At 46.6% G+C, this 19,729-nt stretch overlaps 1 protein-coding gene across 1 annotated transcript in view; it reads right to left on the bottom strand.

The window, feature by feature from the left end:
• The window catches only part of DNAH14 (dynein axonemal heavy chain 14), a 1,270,113-nt gene that overhangs the window by 225,273 nt on the left and 1,025,111 nt on the right, over positions 1 to 19,729 (bottom strand). The window contains exons 69-71 of the mRNA XM_086926153.1: positions 8,863 to 9,107; positions 3,851 to 4,293; positions 2,422 to 2,623 (exon numbers count right to left, since the gene is read on the bottom strand). Of these exons, the coding sequence (XP_086782279.1) occupies positions 2,422 to 2,623; positions 3,851 to 4,293; positions 8,863 to 9,107 (890 nt within the window). The remainder of the gene's footprint in view (positions 1 to 2,421; positions 2,624 to 3,850; positions 4,294 to 8,862; positions 9,108 to 19,729) is intronic.

The following is a 19,729-nucleotide window of genomic DNA, read 5'->3' as shown; positions in this document are numbered from 1 at the left end:
CCAAAAACATGAGCTCGGTCTTATCACTGTTTAGCTTTAGATGGGAAAGCTTCATCCAATCAGCTACAGCCTCTAAGCAGCTGCCAAGGGAGCACGATGTGCCCTCTGGGCGATTTAGGGATACCACCAGTTGGGTGTCATCGGCATAATTTATTATTTGTATTCCAAATGGTAGGATAACCTCGGCCAGCATGTAAGCATTAAAAAGTGTGTCAGTGAGTCAGACTACCACAGTTCCTCTCAGAACCCACATAGATTATCTGCAGAGACCCTCAGGGCTCCTCCTTAAGCCCCACACTCTTCAACCTCTACATGGCCCCATTCACAGCCATAGTCAGGAACCAGAAACTTAACATCGTCTCCTACGCCAACACCCAGCTGATCCTCTCTCTCACCAATGAGCCCACAGTTGCCAGAAACAACTTCCACGACAGGAGGAAGGCCATTGCTACCTGGATGAGGGACAGCTGCCTCAAGCTCAACTCAGACAAGACCAAAGTCCTCATCCTGGGGCCCAGCACCTCCACTTGGGAAGACTCATGGTGGCTCACCGTGTTAGGTACCCTCCCATACCCACGGACCACATACGAAAACTCAGCATCATATTGGTGTCCTTACTCATGATGTACCACCATATCAACGCTGTCTCCTTGTCATGCTTCCAAACTCTTCACCTGCTTCGAAAGACCTTTAGATGGATCCCCACTGAGGCTAGAAAGTCAGTCACCCACGCACTCATCAGCAGCAGCCTCGTCTACGGCAACACACTCTAGGCAGCCATCACCCAGAAACTCCTCAGGAAACTACAGAACATTCAGAGTGTCACAGCCAGGCTGGTTCTCAACATCCCACACTGCAGCCACATCTCCAAACACCTGCGAGTACTCCACTGGCTCCTAGTCGACCAAAGAGTCACATTCAAGCTCCTCACACATGCCTACAAAGCCCTCCACGATGCCGGACCAGCATACCTGAACCACCGCCTCTCATTCCAAGTACCCACCAGACACCTCTGCTCTGCTGAACTGGCCCTTGTAACCGTCGCTTGGATCTGCAAGACCAGGACCGGAGGAAGATCCTTCTCCTCCTCGCCACCAAAAACTGGGAATACCCTGCCTCTCCACCTCAGGCTATCCCCGTCGCTGACCAAATTCAGGAAGGATCTCAAGACCTGGCTCTTCGACTGAACCTCAGCACCAGTCAGGACCTGCAACCCTCCAGCCCCCAGCCCGTTGAGACCCTCACGGGTAAGTTGTCGTGCTTAACAAACTCTGATTGATTGATTGATTGACAGGATACCTTCCACCAAAGAAATGGCTTTATACATTTAGGAGACTCTAAAAATCCAAACACTTCTCTTCTTCAAGGACCACTAAAGGTACCTCAGCATCTGGCTTATCATGGCCACAACCTGATTAGAAGAGGCCATAAGTTAGACAGAGCAGAGGATAAGCTTTACAACAATGGTTGACACTGGAAACAACATCTCTTGGATCACATATGAAGCAGAATACTATACATTATTTGTATAGCTTCTCGGTATAGCAGAAACCCACACTTTTCAAGAATTTTCTAGTTTGAAGATTGACCAGGCTAAATCCAAAGGCTTGACGTTTATGAAGAGGGACAAAGTTATATGTGGTCTTAAAGATTTGGACTGTTTCAAATGGTAAAAATATTGTTACATATTTTGGATTAATTATCCACAAAATTGTTCAGTACTATTTTACAATATACCGTGTTAAGCTAAATTGGCCTAGGCAGATCAAATGTCCCTGTTTGTTTGGATGACCAGCATAAAAAATAAATTCCCAGATTTCTCTGCCTATAACAGACTCTCTGCCTAGAAACATGTTAAATCAGATATAAAAGAATAATTGGCCCAGAATATAGATTTGGTATAACTGCTGCCCAGGGACCTATTTGCGTGTTAAATGATTGTGTACATGGGGCAGCCATCTATGGGGTTTTCCACTGTCTATTCATCAAGTATATAAAAAGAATTCAAAGATGGCAGTTCTGCATGTGCAGTAGAAGTGGCCCCTTTGTATGCCCAGTCAATACTTTGTCATTCAGTTCAATCGCTGCAGTGGGAGTTCATCATCCTGAAAAAAGAAGAGGACCTGCATTAGGAGGCCATTAAGCCTGTCGGCCTATTATGAGATGTAGAATCACAGCTGATCTCTGTGGGGGAACCCGTATGTTGTCTGACTAATAACACCATATAGACCAGAAAACTAGCACTATCTCAAAGCCAAAAGTTGCCTTTATTTTCACTTCATATGAGGAACAGGACCCTACCGATAAGTTAAACTTAGATCCTTTGTAAATCAAGTTGAAAATTCTTACAACCCTGAGAAGACAACTGCCATAACATTGAAATCAACATCCATTGAGAAGTCTTTTTTTAGTGTTATATACCTTTGGTCTTAGAATGGCGCTTTGTGCCCATCATGTTTGCTAGCAGTGCCGAGTGCAGGAAGATGTCCCATTCGTTTTCTGGGAGAAACCCAAAAGTGTCGGTCTGCGACGGATTTTCCCTTCTATTATGTTTCATGATGGTTGAACAAAGCAGAAAGGAAAAGCAGAGCTGGTGCTCAGTGAAAAGTGCAGAAGAAACAACCTATGGAAACAAATAAAACACAACTATTAAGGTATTGCTTCAATGGCAAAAGCACTCATCACCACAAACTCAACTACTGATGGGGATGAAGGGGTTCCAGTCCTAGAAGGGACTTACCTTCAGCCTATTTCCCATAAACCCTTCCAACTTTGTGTCCACTACAGCGATCTAGCACTGAGACAAGCAGCACAGATGAGTCTGCTGAGTGTGTTTGGAACAGTTGTCTGATGTCACATTTGTGGCAGGTTGTGGGGAATTAAAGATTTATTTTATGACCACAGCATTGGGGTTTCAGATGCATCCTTTTGTTTAAGTTGGGCGCTCTTTGGAAGCAGGTTTTAAAAGTCACATGCAGCATAGTTGGTTTATACCATGGCTTTCTTCCAGACTCAATAGTCTATCATGGGAAAGAAAGTACTCTGCATGTCACTTTATAAGATGGTCGTCAACAGATAAAAATATATATAAACCCTGCCGACTTTCTAAGTCTTAGTATGCATGTAGGTCTGCATGTTTAATAACACAATACATTTACACATTATTTGTTCCATTACACATACATGTAAAGAATGACACTGAGGGTGTGGGAGTTGCATGCAGTATTCTCTGGATCACTATCTGCTCCCCTGATGATGTCCGACCACTAACATTGACCGTTCACATTTTCTTAACCTATTGAATGGACTACCACTCTATGTAATATGTTGATAACCTGTCAGAGGTTCACAGATGCAATTGTGGTTGCAAAGTATTGATGCATATCATTTCGACCCGCAATGAGGAGGAGAAGTGTGGCTCACTGGTTAGAGGAGGCATTCCCTGAAGCTGAGGTCAGACCCGGGACCAGGGTTCGATTCCCGACGCGGCAGGATCCTGAACCCAATTGTCCACGGACTCGATAATTCTCGCTTCGGTGCCCACTCTAAGCACAAGTTCACACTATGCAGCTCTGGTCAACAAGCTTGCTTAATCTCCACAACGGCCCCCCGCGGCGGGATGCCTGGCTTTCACCTTGGGGATGCCCAGCACGGGTGATCTCACAGGGAAAAACCAGGACGGGTTCCCAAGGCAAGCGCCGAGATGCCCAAGGGTAAAATCGAGCGCTATATACGAACACACATACATACATACCCTTTCCATGCTCCCAACTTTTTGCAATCCGGAATTAATCGCAAAAGGTAATTTGCAAGTCGGAAAGTCTTTGCTACCTGGTATGTATTACCTTACCTTGTAAACATTTCCTGTCAAAGCATCAATAATGTTTTGCAGATGTGTCTGGAAGTAGCCAGGTTCACCACTATAGTCCTTCCTGTTTTCTTCAACTGTCACACTCTTCAGCAAGATCAGATTCTGGTCTGTGGCAGACACAGACGTCTGCTTCTCCAATAAGGTCAGAGGCTCTTTCACAGCACTCACTGATGAAATGGAGTCCACAAAAATCTGATGGAACCAATCCATGGAGAACTGATACATATAGCTGAGCTGCATCAGGTCTGCCACGACGAAGTAGAGCACAGCACCACGAGTGGCAATAGGAAGGTAGTTTTTGCGTGCTTCTTCAATTGTGACTTCTGTTTTTCCTGATGCTTCAATCCGCTTGACGATTGCTCTTGATGTCACTTTTGATCTCTGCAAGGTCTCAATAAGATCTTTGTCATCTAAGATATGCCCTATATGTAAAACAAGGATTTGAGAGCAAATGTAAAAATAGGTCACACCAGTTCAAATACTGTAAACTCTTAGTAACTGAATATTTCAAGTAATATGTGTTTTCTATACCTAATAGTATTTTGCATGAGTTTATGATGCATATTTCAATTTTATGTAACCAACAATACAACATAAATTCCAGGGTACACAAGGATCACCAGAGCCAAACACTCTGCCAGTGGTCCTGATTACTCTGATCATACAGACCTTATTTTCCAGATTTATGCTTGATAGGTATCCCTATTACATGCTCTGGGCCTCATTTATGAGAAGTGACGCATTGCTGCGTGAAACAGCAATGCGTCACTTCTCAGTGCGCCCTCCTTGCGACATGATTGATGCGTTATATTTATAATATGACACATCATGTTGCAAGGAGTTACAGATACCTGTATGGCGCAAAATGTCATCAGTGATGTCATTTGAGATGTCATCAGTGATGTCACTGACCATGTCATGAATGATCTAATATGTGACATCATCAGCAGTGGATTGCGGGTGCGCGAAATATAGTTAGTACAACTAACTATATAGGAGCAATTTCAATGGTTTTGTACGAGTGAAATGTCCAGCTAAATATAACACCCCTGAAACTTATCGTTTTTTTTGTGAATTTCAAAGGTTTTTTAAAAGCTAATTCCTAACTATATAAGGCCTGAAACCTATGTTTTTTTCTGTGAATTTGCAAGGTTTTTAAAATACTAATTCCTAACTATATAAGGCTTGAAACCTATGGTTTTTTCAGTGAATTTGCAAGGTTTTTTAAATGCTAATTCCTAACTATATAAGGCCTGAAACCTATGGTTTTTTCAGTGAATTTGCAAGGTTTTTTAAATGCTAATTCCTAACTATATAAGGCCTGAAACATATGGTTTTTTAAGTGAATGTGCAAGGTTTTTTAAATGCTAATTCCTAACTATATAAGGCCTGAAACCTATGGTTTTTTCAGTGAATTTGCAAGGTTTTTTAAATGCTAATTCATAACTATATAAGGCCTGAAACCTATGTTTTTTTCAGTGAATTGCAAAGGTTTTTTTAATGCTAATTCCTAACTATATAAGGCCTGAAACCTATGATTTTTTAATGATTTTCAATGGTTTTTAAAATGCTAATTCCTAACTATATCAGGCCTGAAACCTATGGTTTTTTCATTTAATTTCGAAGGTTTTTTAAATGACAATTTTCAAATGTATTAATTGTTATTTTTTTTATATTGATTTACTACATTTTTGCAGGCAGGTGTTCAGAGGGCTCGCCCCCTTTTTACAACACTCTGCAGCGCAACCCCTGGCACGTTTGCAGAGGAGGAACTAATTCCCCTTGCATACTGGGGGTGCCTGGGGGCAACTAGCCCACCAGGAGCCTCCAGTATAAGCCAGTGGGCTGCATTGCAGAGAGGTGTAATGAGGCCACACCCTTTTTCACACCTCTCCGGAACGCAGCCCCGGGCATGTTTGCAGAGGGGAACTAATTCCCCTTGCATACTGAGGGTCCCTGGGGGCAACTAACCCACCAGGTGCCTCCAGTATGCGCCAGGAGGCTGCTTTGCTTTGCCCCGGAGGGCGGCGGTCCCCGGGGCAGTGTGGGGGGATTGTGCACCCCCACACTTCTTTATCACTATGCCCCCGTGTTTTGGTCTCCCTTTTGTTGAATTTGTAAATAAACATACCGGGATTTTTAAAAAAAACATTTTTGGCCTTGGGGGTCCTTGTGGGACCCCCTGAGCAGGCCTAGGGGGTCAGGGTGCTTCTACCCTGCCCCCTTTTTTTTCTACACGTTTGTTTTTCTGCTTTCTTGTGCCTCGGTCTACCTAACACAAGATGAATGCCACCACTTCCTGGTTAGAAGTGTTGACAGCCAATGAGCATGCTGCTTTCCTGTGAAAGGCATGCTGATTGGCTGCCACTGTCTGTCAACACTCCAAACCAGGAAGTGTTAGCAGCTATCTTGTGCCTCGGTAGAACCAAGGCACAAGAAAGCAGTGAAACAAAGGTGCAAAACACGCAAAGGGGGCAGGGTAGAAGCACCCTGACCCCTAGGCCTGCTGAGGGGGTCCCACAAGGACCCCCTAGGCACCCCCGCGATTTAAAAAAAAATTAAAAAGATTTTTGGCCTGGGGGGTCCTTGTGGGACCCCCTGAGCAGGCCTAGGGGGTCAGGGTACTTCTACCCGGCCCCCTTTTTGAGTTCTACACATTTGTTTTTCTGCTTTCCTGTGCCTCAGTCTACCGAGGCACAAGATGGCTGCCAACAATTTCTGTTTTGGAGTGTTGACAGACAGTGGCAGCCAATCAGCATGCAGCTCGTACTCGGGAAGGTACAGAGTACAGTATGCTTACAGTGCATTCACGGTGCAATGCCTATAGATATGTATATTTTTCAAATTCGATTTTCTCAGAAACTACTGGAGCGATTTACACCGTTTAAACAAAAGACTCTGCTGCGTACCAGTCTCTACCATTTTGCCAAGTTTGGTGTAATTCCGTTCATCGGTTCGGGCTGTAGCCTTGTCTAGATGTCCTATGGAAAATTGCATGGGGAAAACACGTTTTGGGACCCCCCTTTTTTCTCGGCTCCCGCTTCACGGATCCCCCCAAAACTTTCAGGGAAGGAGCAGAGCGTAACGGGCCATCTTCTTTGAGAAAATCGCATACATTCATTAACCGGCACCAAAGTTATTCCCAATAGAATGTTAAGGATTTCATATGGAAACTAGGTCCTAACTATATATACCTACTGGCGACCGCCAGTAGGTAATATATGTATATGTATATATATATATATATATATATATATATATATATATATATATATATATATATATATATATATATATATATATATATATATATATATATATATATATGTTTATGTATATATATATATATATGTATATGTATATGTGTGAGCAAGGGAGCAAAAGCTTCCGAAACGCGTAACAGCAATAAAGCAACACTGTTTACTATCCTGGTTTTCTGAGAGTGCGTTATAACTTGGATATTGTTGGAAATTGAATAACTGGCGGGGCTCTGCCAGTTTTGACGCGCCACCAGACAACGGGTGGTTCCCCCGTAAACGAGCCGTGGAGAGTGAGCATATATATGTATATATATATATATATATTGACGCTCCAAAGTCCTTCCCACTCCTCCTTGGAAAGAATACAACAGCACTCGAGGTTGAGGGTTACAAACGCGCTAGATTTTATTTGGCGGAGGGGTGCACACAGACGCGTTTCGGCGGTCTGCCTTCGTCAGTGTGTGATGCACTGTGTTTGTTTCCGACATTATTTTTAACATACATGGTCACTCCCACTACCAGTCAGGTGTGGACACAAACAAGGGGACTAAAGCCTAGCACGAGACAGAGGCGGCCATCTTGTAGTGTATGGTAGATGTAACACAACATTAGCAGATTGCTATATAAGGCCCACAGATGGGCAATTGCATTGTCCCCTGCTAGGCTGCTCACAATGAAATGTCATAAAATTAACATAAATAATAAAGCCGTGGATATATATATATATATATATATATATATATATATATATATATATATATATATATATATATATAGATATATGCACACACACATATATATATATATATATATATATATATTGTATTTTTGTCATGGTCTGACAGAGGCATAGCCGCAGCTATTTCAGTCTGCCTGCATTAAATACTTTAAGAAGCTTAAGGCAGCTTTACATTTCATGTAAAATACATTGATTTCAATTCCACCAGATATGGATTAAGAAAAATTTGAAGTTGATCCACCTAGTTCATTAACCATTGTTTAATAATTTTAAGAACATTTGCGGCTGGAATATTGATTCACAAATGTAGCTGTCTTTAATTTTCACACAATTCACAAATCTCTTCTGGAAAGTTTTCTTGACATTAGAGCCACCACCATCATATTCACCTTATGGGATCTTTCTCGGTCTATATAATCCGAGACATGCCAGAAATACATACGTCTGCACCATCAGTGACCAGCGGAACCATGTGCTACCCTAGGCGGTTTCAAACAGCTGCACGGCTACCTCTCAGGGAGCTGCAAAAACATGATACATTCCCTCTCTCCCTCACAATGGTAGGATGCCTACTCGTTATGACTATAGATCTGAAGAACCTAGGCTAGCGAAAAGGTTGATAGTCTCTCGCTATGGGTCTAACGCCAACATAAATCCAAAACTGGGTTATTCCTGATTGCTAATCCTAGTGGTAGTGCTTACTGCATGTTGTCCGTTTTTTTGTTGTTATCTAAACCTCTTCTGCACAATGGCCACTGTCGCTCAGAAACATTGTGTGTACAGGCATTTACTCAGAGACCTGACTGCCCTGCTCTTTGATTCTGGCTCTTGGAGCCTGTACCAAGTCTGTGGGGAAGTGTGCTACTTAAGTTCCTACCAGGTGATCACATCGTAGTGTGACCTATTCAACATCCAACTCTAATCTGCTTATTTCTCAACCATTCTTCAAATTCTTTCAAACACCAATTTACCGGACCATTAAGAAGCATTACCTTCAGTTTTCTGGAGCAGAGTCAAAGATTTGTTCTCTAGTTCTAAAAGTGTTGAGAGGTCTTCAGCGATGCTTTCAAGTAAGTGACAGCGCTGTTGCTCGAGCTGGGGTTGTTCGTGTATGATGACGCTAGACAAAAGCTGGTCTTGCAAACCCATGAAAGTTACAGTGAAGTTGATTATGGCAACCATGATACAAACAGCTGGCAGGAAGTGAGGATTGGGGACTTGGGTTGTCAGGTACAATCTGTAACCAGAAAAGAACTTAAAGTTAATACACCCGCCCTTCAAGTGCTTATAACACAATTGTTTCACAGTTAACATTGCACAGGACACTGGAATCAAACTGTCATTTTTCAAAATATATTCAGTTTTATTCACAATACAGAAATGATAATGGCCATGGTTCTCCACTGGGATTGTTGAGGCGACATTGACAAGATTTCTAACTCAGGGCAAGGGTGGTGGGGTTGCTGAAGGAGTAGAAGAGCTTTCCAGGTACTAGTGCATTCTTACTTCATTTCCTGGCAGAAGTTGTATAGTGAGGGGTCCTAATGGTCTCTAATGAAAGCAAAGAAAATGCTTTAGGTAGTAAAATACTGCAGTAACTGATGTGCAACCATGGTGTTAATACACCTGCAATCCTGTTCATAACTACACCTCTGTTGCCAGCCGAATGAGTATATAATCCCCAAAAGGACTGAAAGGTGATAGTTTAGTGTGATGGAAGCTGAAATTATTTTGTTAATTGGATGGTCATGATACTGTCTGCATTAGCAAGAGAGACATTAGTATGGGCGAAACCTTAGGACCCAATAAGTCAATGCATAAAATAAGGAATCTAAGTTGAAACTGAAACAACCGCATGTCTCCATGAGGTTTATTTATTCACTCTGGTGCAATAAAAAAAAACTCTTTTACGAACCACCCTAATAGACTTCCTGTGCTTATCTGTTAAGGGTGCCAATCTACAAAGGGAAAGTGATTGACTCTTTGTCACAGACCCCACAAAATATTCTGACTAGCCTAGGGATGAACAATCTCAATACAAAGCCATCCTACGGTCCCTGACCTGGCTGGTATTAACTTTTATTCGCTTGTTTACTTATTTATAGTATTTATATGGTGTTGACATAGCCACACGAGCAGCAGAGCACTTTACAAATAACCAGATAATAATTCAGTAAATAAAGCAGGATGAACAATGGTGCAGAAAACTTCTCAGCATGATATTGAAGAGGGGCACAAACTGGCCAGGAGAAAGAATTTATAGAAAAGTCTTGAATAGGTGAGGTTTCAGGTTCCTAAGTCTTCAGGCATGCACTACACAGTTTATAGTCAGTCAAGTATGAGAAAACATAGTTAGTCTTGAATTTTTGTATTTCAGAGTTCCAGAGTCATAAAAGCTCGATTCTTGCTACTTCTTGTCCTTCCACAGGCCTTGCGTTTGTAATTCAAGTAGGTGTACAGACCTAAGTGTATGATTGTTTGGGTGATGCAAGTAATTTTACGGTGAATTCTAGCATCTGGAAGCAACCATTGTAGATCTTTCAGGATGGGGACAATGGGATCAGACTTCTTTGGTCCTTTCACAGGGTAAGTGGTTATTTGTAGACCATGGGAAGCCACGTTTTGCCCAGGAACATAAAAACTGGTGGCACAGTGTGGAAGCAACACGTTTGCATCGCACATAATTTCCAATTGGGATCCATTCATTCTATACATAACTGTGAATCCAGGACTCTTATGTGTCTGCTTAAAGCGTAGACGGATTCATAGATAAAATGATCCATTTATTTTTATCCTGAATAACTCAAGGGGATAGGACATTTTCAGGACATCTTCCTAGCCCATCCTGCTGGCATCTGCAAGTCTACAAATCCTGTGCCAAATTATGAAAACAGTTTCAACCAATTTGCCATGCTCTCACATAACGAAGTAAATATCACTTATAAAATGTTTTATCACATTTTACAATCAAACTATGAACATATATACAACATTTTAAATTGGGCTACAATTTCTGATGAAATCACACTATATGGCATGTTGATGGACTAACTGCTTACTGCCAAGGGTAGTGCGGCTCTTTAAGGGTATCAGGGATGGAGGGTGCCTGGTGGCTCTCTGGGATCCAAGGTAGCATGTACGGAACCACCAGTCAATCTTTCTGAGGTTGGAGAATGTTCACCCAGATACATTATGCTTCCTTCTACATTATCGTTGTATATCATTGAATCCGAATAGGTATGCACCAATCTAACAAGCAGGAAAATTGCAGCCAGTGCATTTACAGGTCCTTTCACAGGGTCTATAGTTACTGTTGAGAAAACTTTTCATAGTTATTTTTAATGGCAGTATCTTTCTTTATGGCACCACTACATATCCTCTGTGGGGTTAGAGCATGCTCACCTCACCCCTTAGATTTCCAACAATCTTATTTTCTGTAATACAGGTTCTGAAAGAGTTTTTGGATATCTTGCATCATATAATGCTGGAAGTTGTAATATTTTCATGTCAAGCCAATCAGATTACACAGACTGATGAAGGTCTGCGAAGGTGGCAACGGCGACTGGAGAAATTCCAATAGTTTATTCTATCACAGTGTTTACTACTGGATCCTCCTTGTAGATGGATCTGTAAATATTTCTCAAATTAACTGTCAAGAATATATCGAAAATAAACCCTTTGAATTCCACACACCTTTGTGTAATGCAAATATCTAAAGAAATAAACTATTTTCTCCAAACTACACCACAAACCTATTCTGAGTAAAATGCTCTGGCACATTTCATGCAGATTTGTCATCAGATGGAAAAGTTACTAGCAAACATTTATGACCCGAGGGAGGAGCTACGACACCAAACAAGATGGCCGCTTAGTCTCCCGGCTCGGCCGACCTCCATCCTTCGCTAGCAGATCCTGTCATCTATCCTGATTTTCCGCCACATATCCGTGTCTATGAACTAATCTGCAGTTCGATGGAACAATCCCGAGACTTTCCCGACATTGTGGAGTGGAGTAATGTCGAGGTTTGACTCGAGGCCTAACCCAGTCTGGAAGCCGGGGTCTCGAGTGCTGGTCCTGCCGGGTCCCAGTTGAACAACAGCGGACTGGTGAGGGCGGCAGGGTCCGGTCCATGGAACTTTTCGACATCTTTTGGATTGCTTTGCTGCCGATCTGCCGCCTGGTCTAGTATCGAAGGTGAGGAGACGTGTGACGCCCGAGGCGGTGTGGCGGAGGTCCCTGACCCGGAGACCTAGTGTTCGCCTTGCCGGTGCCTTTGGGTTGGGGACTTGACGCGCACGAACAAATGTTGACGATCTGTCCCCCACGGTTCATCCCTGCTCCGCCTAATCTTCCACCGGGGAGAGCGGCTCACCGAGGGGATTACTATGCCTGATGTCATGCGAGACCTGGCTGAGTGCGGCCCGTCATTGCAGTCTGTGCTGGCAGCCCTTGAGGCACTTCAGGTGACTATGGAGGCCCAGGTCTGTAAACTGATGTCGGCAGCAGACGAAATTAGGCAATCGGGACCAGACCCTGATTCATCGCACGGGACTCGACGGCCAGCTCTGCTCCCGATAGACACCCCAGCGGTGCATTCAGACCCTGTGCATGGAGCTGTGCCTGCCACTATGGAAGTGGAACTGATCGAACATGTTGCGATCTGTGTATCGACTGTATGGTCGGCATCCTTGGTTTCGCTGCCAGTGGAACATTTAACTGCTGTTCCCACTCTGGAAACTTTTGGTCGAGATTGTGAACTGCGTTGGATTGCACCTCCTTCCTAGCTGGTTCATCAAGATGGTGGAGGAAACAGTGTTGGGTCTTGGAGTCGGGGAGGGGCATCATTGGAACCGGCTTTTCTCCATCTAGCAGACTATATTTCGGCAACTTCTATGTATATTTTGACAATTTGTGGATGGAGTTCACGGAGACCGGGCGGGGTTTATAGTTTCCTCCGGTGTAATCTTATACTGTGTTTTGCTCGACTGAGTCAGCTTTGTGGGGGATTCTTTGTTAAGGCGGGAGGAGGAGACCGGGAATGTGTACGACAATGCCCTCCTCCTTTTCTACTTTTAGTGTCAGGGTTTAGTTACTCTTTTATATCTCTTCGTTCTCTCTATATTTCGGATTTCAGTTATTTGGGGCGACAGGCACGCTGCTAGGGGGGGTAGGCCGTAGTCATCTGCAGGGGTGCAGGGTGGGGGGTTGGGGGTGGAGTTTTTTTGTTTTGCCTTTATTTGTTTCTATGGCCTTTTTTTTTCTCTTTCGTTTCCTTTCTTTTGCCTTTTCTTTTGTTTCTTCTTTTTTGGGTCAGCATAGTGGGTCCACGCTTGTGACTATTATCGACCTTTCTTTATCTGTGCCTATACTTTCTACAGTATTATCATTATCAATGGGCGGGCGCTTAATTGGTGCGAACTGTGATTGTATGCTTGTTTATCCTGAATCATAGGCTTTAGCGCCACTGTTCTAACTGCGATCGTTCTAATTGTGGATGTCTTACTATTCTGACCGCCCTTTATGCGACTCTGTGTTATTGTATGGCACCTGATCCTTTCATTTTTTACATTATAAAATGGAGCCTTTTGAATCCTGTAATTTAGATGGTATACTCAATAACAAGTTTTAACTGAATCTATGGTACCTCCGATTCACGGGCTGCCGAGTTGTGTCATAACTGACTTACTGTGATGAAACTGATTAGCGTCCGGCCCTGGTGGTTGTAGGCCCATACTTGTAACCGTTTGAAGTAACAATAAAGGCTTTCCAAAAAAAACAAAAACATTTATGACCCTCCTGAACTTACCCTCCATTTACAGGTATGCTCGGAACATAGCAAAGTTAAGTGTAGTAATTACACTTAAATCAGAAGTTTCAATAAATGTTTTATTTAAGTAGAGAGGTATAAAATGCATGCAGCTCAGTAGAGGACCAGCTGGGAATGAATAATAACATTCTAGTATTCACAGTTAAGAACAGACATTCTTGTGACATCCCCATACTTCTAGATTCCAACCCACCTTAAAGAGATATACAAGTTACTACACATCTCCCTTCTTAATCAAAAAAAAATTTAAATAAAATAATACACAAAAACACAAGAAGAAATTTAAAAAACAAACTCCTCAAATTTCTTTGGAGTTAATATACGTCTTCCAAACTTGCTGGATTTGTTTTTCACACTGTTCTCTTTAGTCAAGACTCCATTCTGCAAACCAGGTTCCCCGACATTCACATGATCATCGGACTCAATCCCTTCAGAATCAATCCCCAGCTCACCTCCACTCCTACACCTCTCCTGAGGAACTTCAATACTCACTCCACTCTCTGACCTTTGCGTACTCAACCTGTCCCGTGGAACAAAATCCAACAAATGAGAAGCAGAATCCTGAATTCCAGAAAGGGAGCCAGAATCCAGAAAATCAGAATTCTTAGTCACATCTTTTCCCTTCTCAACAGAAGGCAAAACATCCATCAGACTTTCTCAAGGCAGACTCAATAGCCGAACCAGTGTTCCAAGATGAGTTGGATGCTTGGGTTAACTTTATTCAACACACGTACGGACGGTGCGCTGGCTGCTTGCTGTTGATGAAAAAGATTCAGCCTGAACCTAGTTAATAAAATATTTTCATGAGAGGTCAGGGAACCCAATAAATACGGCTCGGTAGTTACACACGTTTTCAACATAACATATTTTCTGACACTCGGCTTCTGGAGTTCTATGCCTTCCCTCTGGGTCTTCCTGTCCATGAGGAAGGCCCGTTTTGTTACCTCCAGGTCCCCCTTGACAATATGACTGGGATTTTCAAACAAATCAGGACCCCTCAGTCTAGAGAAACTGGATTTCAGATAATTTATCCATGGAATAGCCAGTGCCTTGTCCTGAGACAAACAGTCCATCACAATCAGGTGTGTCAATGGGATGTCAGGATTCAGCCAAAGTTTTATCCAACAGGTCAGTGGGCGTAGGGAGAAGATATCACTTATATATTGTGTCCCCAGTTCTTCATGAACTGCAAGCACAAGTTACTACTTGTGTAACGATATATCTGTAAGAGACATTAGTTAGTGATAGATTCCTTACCTTAGAATATCCCCAGGCGTCAGACTGGATCCGGAATTTTTTTCCGTAGTAGTACCCTTGCGCGTTGGTAGGCGTCGTCTGCGGCTCCGCGTCCGTCTTCGGCATCGTGGGCGCCGTGATGACGTCGTCGGAGTACTTAGACGCCGCTTCCGCGTGCTGACGTCAGTTCTTAGCCACAGCTTTTCCACGCCAGAAGCGCTGAGCCGTGTTAAAAACCAACACTGGTGCCATTGAAACTAGGGCCCTGAAAGGGGATGACCTTAACCCTAGATATCGGTTCACAGAACGGGGAGGATGGGTGGGTCGGTAAGGAATCTATCACTAACTAATGTCTCTTACAGATATATCGTTACACAAGTAGTAACTTTTGCATCTGAAAGAGACACTTTAGTGATAGATTCCTTACCTTAGAATAGATACCCCAGCAATACCAACCCCGGTGGTGGGTCTGCAAAACTAATAATCACACCAGAAAGTCCTGGAGGATGGAACGGCCAAAGAAGCCGTCCCTCTGGACTTGACTGTCCAGGCAATAGTGTCTTGCAAACGTGTGCAGCGAGGCCCACGTAGCTGCCTGGCAAATGTCCTGCAAGGGCACTCCCCGGCCCAGGGCAGTTGTTGTCGCCGTGGCTCGGGTGGAGTGAGCCCGCAATCCAACAGGGGGCTCCTTTCTAGCCAAGGAGTAGCATGCCTGGATACACAAGATGATCCACCGGGAGATGGTCCTCTTGTGTACCGCCTTTCCCTTCTTTGCGCCCACGTAACCAACAAAGAGTTGGTCATCCACCAGGAACTGGCGTGTGCGATCCAAGTAGAATGAGAGCGCACGTTTTGGGTCCAGACGGTGGAGCAGCTCTTCCTCTTTAGAGGGGTGCGGTGGCGGGAAGAAGGTTGGCAAGGTGATGGACTGCCCGATGTGGAAGGCTGTGACAACTTTGGGCAGGAAAGAAGGTTTAGTACGCAACACAACCTTGTCCGGATGGACAGAAAGGAAAGGAGGAGTACAAGAGAGGGCCTGGAGCTCACTCACTCTCCTGGCAGAGGTGATGGCAACCAGGAAAGCAGTCTTCAGTGTAAGAAGGCGGAGAGGACAGTTGTGAAGTGGCTCAAAGGGAGCGCACATCAGAAATGTAAGTACAAGGTTCAAGTCCCACTGAGGCATCACAAACGGAACAGGTGGAAATGTGTGTGTGATGCCTTTTAGGAATCGATTTACAATAGGAGACTTGAACAAAGATGGCTGATCAGGCAGCTTCAAGAAGGCTGAAAGGGCAGAAAGATAGCCCTTGATAGTGCCCAGAGCAGAGCCCTGCTGGGCAAGAGAAAGAAGGAAGAGAAGAACCTCAGAAAGAGGGGCAGAGAGAGGATCCACAGCCTTTGCTGTGCACCATGCCACAAATCTGTTCCACCTGCAGGCGTATACCGACTTTGTGGAGGGACGCCTGGCTGCCAGAATTATGTTACAGACTTCAGGAGGCAAGTCAAATGGCCTCAACTGTCGCCGCTCAATATCCAAGCATGGAGGTGGAGACTGGACAGGTTCGGGTGGAGGACCGTCCCCTGCTGCTGCGACAGAAGGTCCTCCTGAAGAGGCAGACAAACCGGGGGATCGACTGACATACTGAGTAGCTCTGGATGCCAGTACCTTCGTGCCCAGTCCGGAGCCACAAGGATGACTTGGGCCCGGTCTCGCTTGATCTTCTTCAGCACTTAGGGCAGAAGTGGTATAGGCGGAAAGGCGTACAACAGACCGCAACTTCACTCACGACGAAAAGCGTCTCCGAGCGAGTGCCGCCTTGGAAATTCCAACGCGCAGAACTGATGACATTGCGCATTCTCTTGGGTGGCGAATAGATCTAACCAAGGCTCTCCCCACTGCAGAAAGAGACCTTGCGCCACGTCCGAGTTCAGACGCCATTCGTGATCCATCATGCACCGGCGGCTGAGTTCGTCCGCCCTGGCGTTCAGAGAACCTGCCAGGTGTTGAACCACCAGAGTCACGCCCTGATGTTCCAGCCATTGCCAGAGGCGCAGAGCCTCCTGGCAGAGGGTCCACGACCCCACCCCGCCCTGTTTGTTGCAGTACCACATGGCGGTGGTGTTGTCCGTGAACACCTGCACTACACTCCCTCGGACAGAGGGTAGGAATGCCTTCAGTGCTAGACGAATCGCCCGCAGCTCCAAAAGGTTGATATGGAGCCGGGACTCCGCCGGAGACCAGAGACCTCTGATCTCCGCCTCTCCCATGTGGCCTCCCCAGCCCTGGAGGGACGCATCCGTCACGACTACGTGCTCCGGTTGGGGAAGGGAGAGGGATCTGCCGCTGATCCAATCGCGGTCCATGAGCCACCACTGCAGCTGTCTCGCAGTGCCCTCCGAGATCAGGACGTGGTCGGACAGGTTGCCCTGATGCTGGGCCCACTGAAACTTCAGGTCCCACTGCAGAGCCCGCATCCGCCACCTGGCGTGATGCACCAGAAGGATGCAGGAGGCCATCAGCCCCAGAAGCCGCAGCGTCAACCTGACCGAGATCCGGGATAAAGGCCGAAAGAGTGGAATGAGAGCATGAATATCCCGGACCCGCTGTTCGGGTGGATAAACCCGAAACTGCGCCGAGTCTAGAACCGCTCCGATGAAGAGGAGCTTCTGAGAGGGGCACAGGTGTGACTTCGGCACATTGATGGAGAACCCCAGCTGGTGCAGGAGATCCGCCGTAGTCTGGAGGTGGCTGACGACTGTCTGGGGCGAGCCAGCCTTCAACAACCAGTCGTCGAGGTGGGGGAAGACTGAAACCTCTAGCCTGTGCAGATGAGCTGCGACCACCGCCATCACCTTTGTGAACACCCGTGGGGCGCTGGTAAGGCCGAAGGGGAGCACGGTATACTGAAAGTGCTCTTGGCCAACCGTGAACTGCAGGTAGCGCCGGTGGGCCGGCAGGACGGGAATGTGGAAATAAGTATCCTGCAAGTCCAACGCTACCATCCAGTCTAAGATAGGGCGTAGGCCCCCTGTGCCCTTCTTGGGTACCAGAAAGTAGTGGGAGTAGCAACCACACCCTACTTCTGGCCCAGGAACGTGCTCGATGGCCCCCTTGGCCAAGAGGGCCGTAACTTCCTCCTGCAGAAGTCGCAAATGATCCCCCGACACATGGTGGTTCTGCGGTGGCATGGCTGGAGGAGTCGCCTCGAAGGGGAGGGAGTAGCCCCTTTGGACGATTTGCAGCACCCACCTGTCCGACGTGACTGTGCGCCAATGGGAGTGGTGATGGCGAACCCTGCCACCCACTGGCGTCACATGGGCCTGAAAGCACGGACTAGGAGGGTTTTGAGGCGGATGCTGCGGGGGAAGGTGTGGACTGACCTCGCCGTTGTCCCCTACCGCCACCACATCGGTGTCCACGGCCGCCACCGCATTGGGTATTACCCTGTGGAGCGTGGCTGGCAGCACGTGTGGGCGCACCCCTTCTGTGGCCACGAAAGGAGTGAAAGGCAGCCGATTGCTGGCGTGGGGCCGAGAGACCCAAGGACTTGGCCGTCCTTAAAACGCTCCAGCGCATGGTCTGCCTTGTTGCCAAAGAGGTGACGGCCATCAAACGGCACGTCCATAAGTGTGTTCTGGAAATCAGCCGAGAAGTTGACAGACCTCAACCAGGTGTGGTGTCTTACCGCCACCGTCGTTGCCATCGCTCTACCCAGTGAGTCGGTGGTGTCCAGTTCACACCGGATGGAATATCTGGCTGCATCCCGACCTTCCACAAGGGCTTGGCCGAGTTTGGCCCGTACCTCCAACGGACACTCTGGCAGCACTTCCGCGGCCGTATCCCACAGGGAGTGGGTGTAGCGGCCCAAGAGGCATGCGGTGTTGGAAGACCGCAGTTCCAGACTAAGGGATGAGAAGATCTTTTTGCCATACTGCTCATACCTCTTGGATTCCCTGTCCGGCGGAGCCGACGGGAATGCGGTTTGGGAATTGGAGGCCTGGATGACCAGGCTCTCAGGGGTGGGGTGAGTGGACAGGAAACATGGGTCACGCGGGGCCGGGCGGTGGCGTCTGGCCATGTTCCTATCTACGGGCGAACCCGTAGCGGGCTTGGACCAAGTGCCCAAAACAACGTCAGTCAAGGCCTCGTTAAACGGCAGCAGAGGCTCGGCTGAGCATGACTGCGGCTTAAGGACCTCAGTGAGGAGGTTAGTCCTCACGGTCGCGACGGGGAGCTCAAGGCCCAGGGCCTTGGCTGCCCTCATCAACACCACGCTATAGGTTGCCCCCTCCTCCTTAGCCACGCTAGGAGGGGAGACAAAGCCAGTGTCAGGTGAAGTGTCTAACCCACTGGCTTCCCCAAGGTCACCTGCCCAGTCCTCATAAGACTGGCACTCACGTGTCAGAGGGTCCTCAGACCCCTCCCAATCCTCCTCATCACCCATCACCTGGTACTCAAGTTCAGTAAAGGATGGGGCCGGTTCATGGAAAGTGAACTCACCAAACGGCGTCTGAATCGTCGCCGGGCAGCGCCGTTCCAACGCCGGAACCGGGTCGAGGGAGGCGTCGGGGACGGCGCCGCCCCAGGACGGCACCGGGGGTGACACCCGTGGGATCGGCGCCAGGGAGGTCGTTAAGTCCACCTTCGACGACCGGTATCCGGAACCCGATCCAGCGGGGCCCGAAGGCGCCAGCGGCGTCGGAGCCGAAGCACCCGACGGCGTCGGGGCCGAAGCCCCTGACCCGCTAGGACCCCCAGACGGGACCGCTGGGACGGAAGGCGCCGCAAAACCCGT

Source organism: Lissotriton vulgaris, chromosome 6 (assembly GCF_964263255.1).
Source record: "Lissotriton vulgaris chromosome 6, aLisVul1.2, whole genome shotgun sequence".
Taxonomy (NCBI): Eukaryota; Metazoa; Chordata; class Amphibia; order Caudata; family Salamandridae; genus Lissotriton; species Lissotriton vulgaris.
This window is presented reverse-complemented; position numbering and strand designations above follow the sequence as displayed.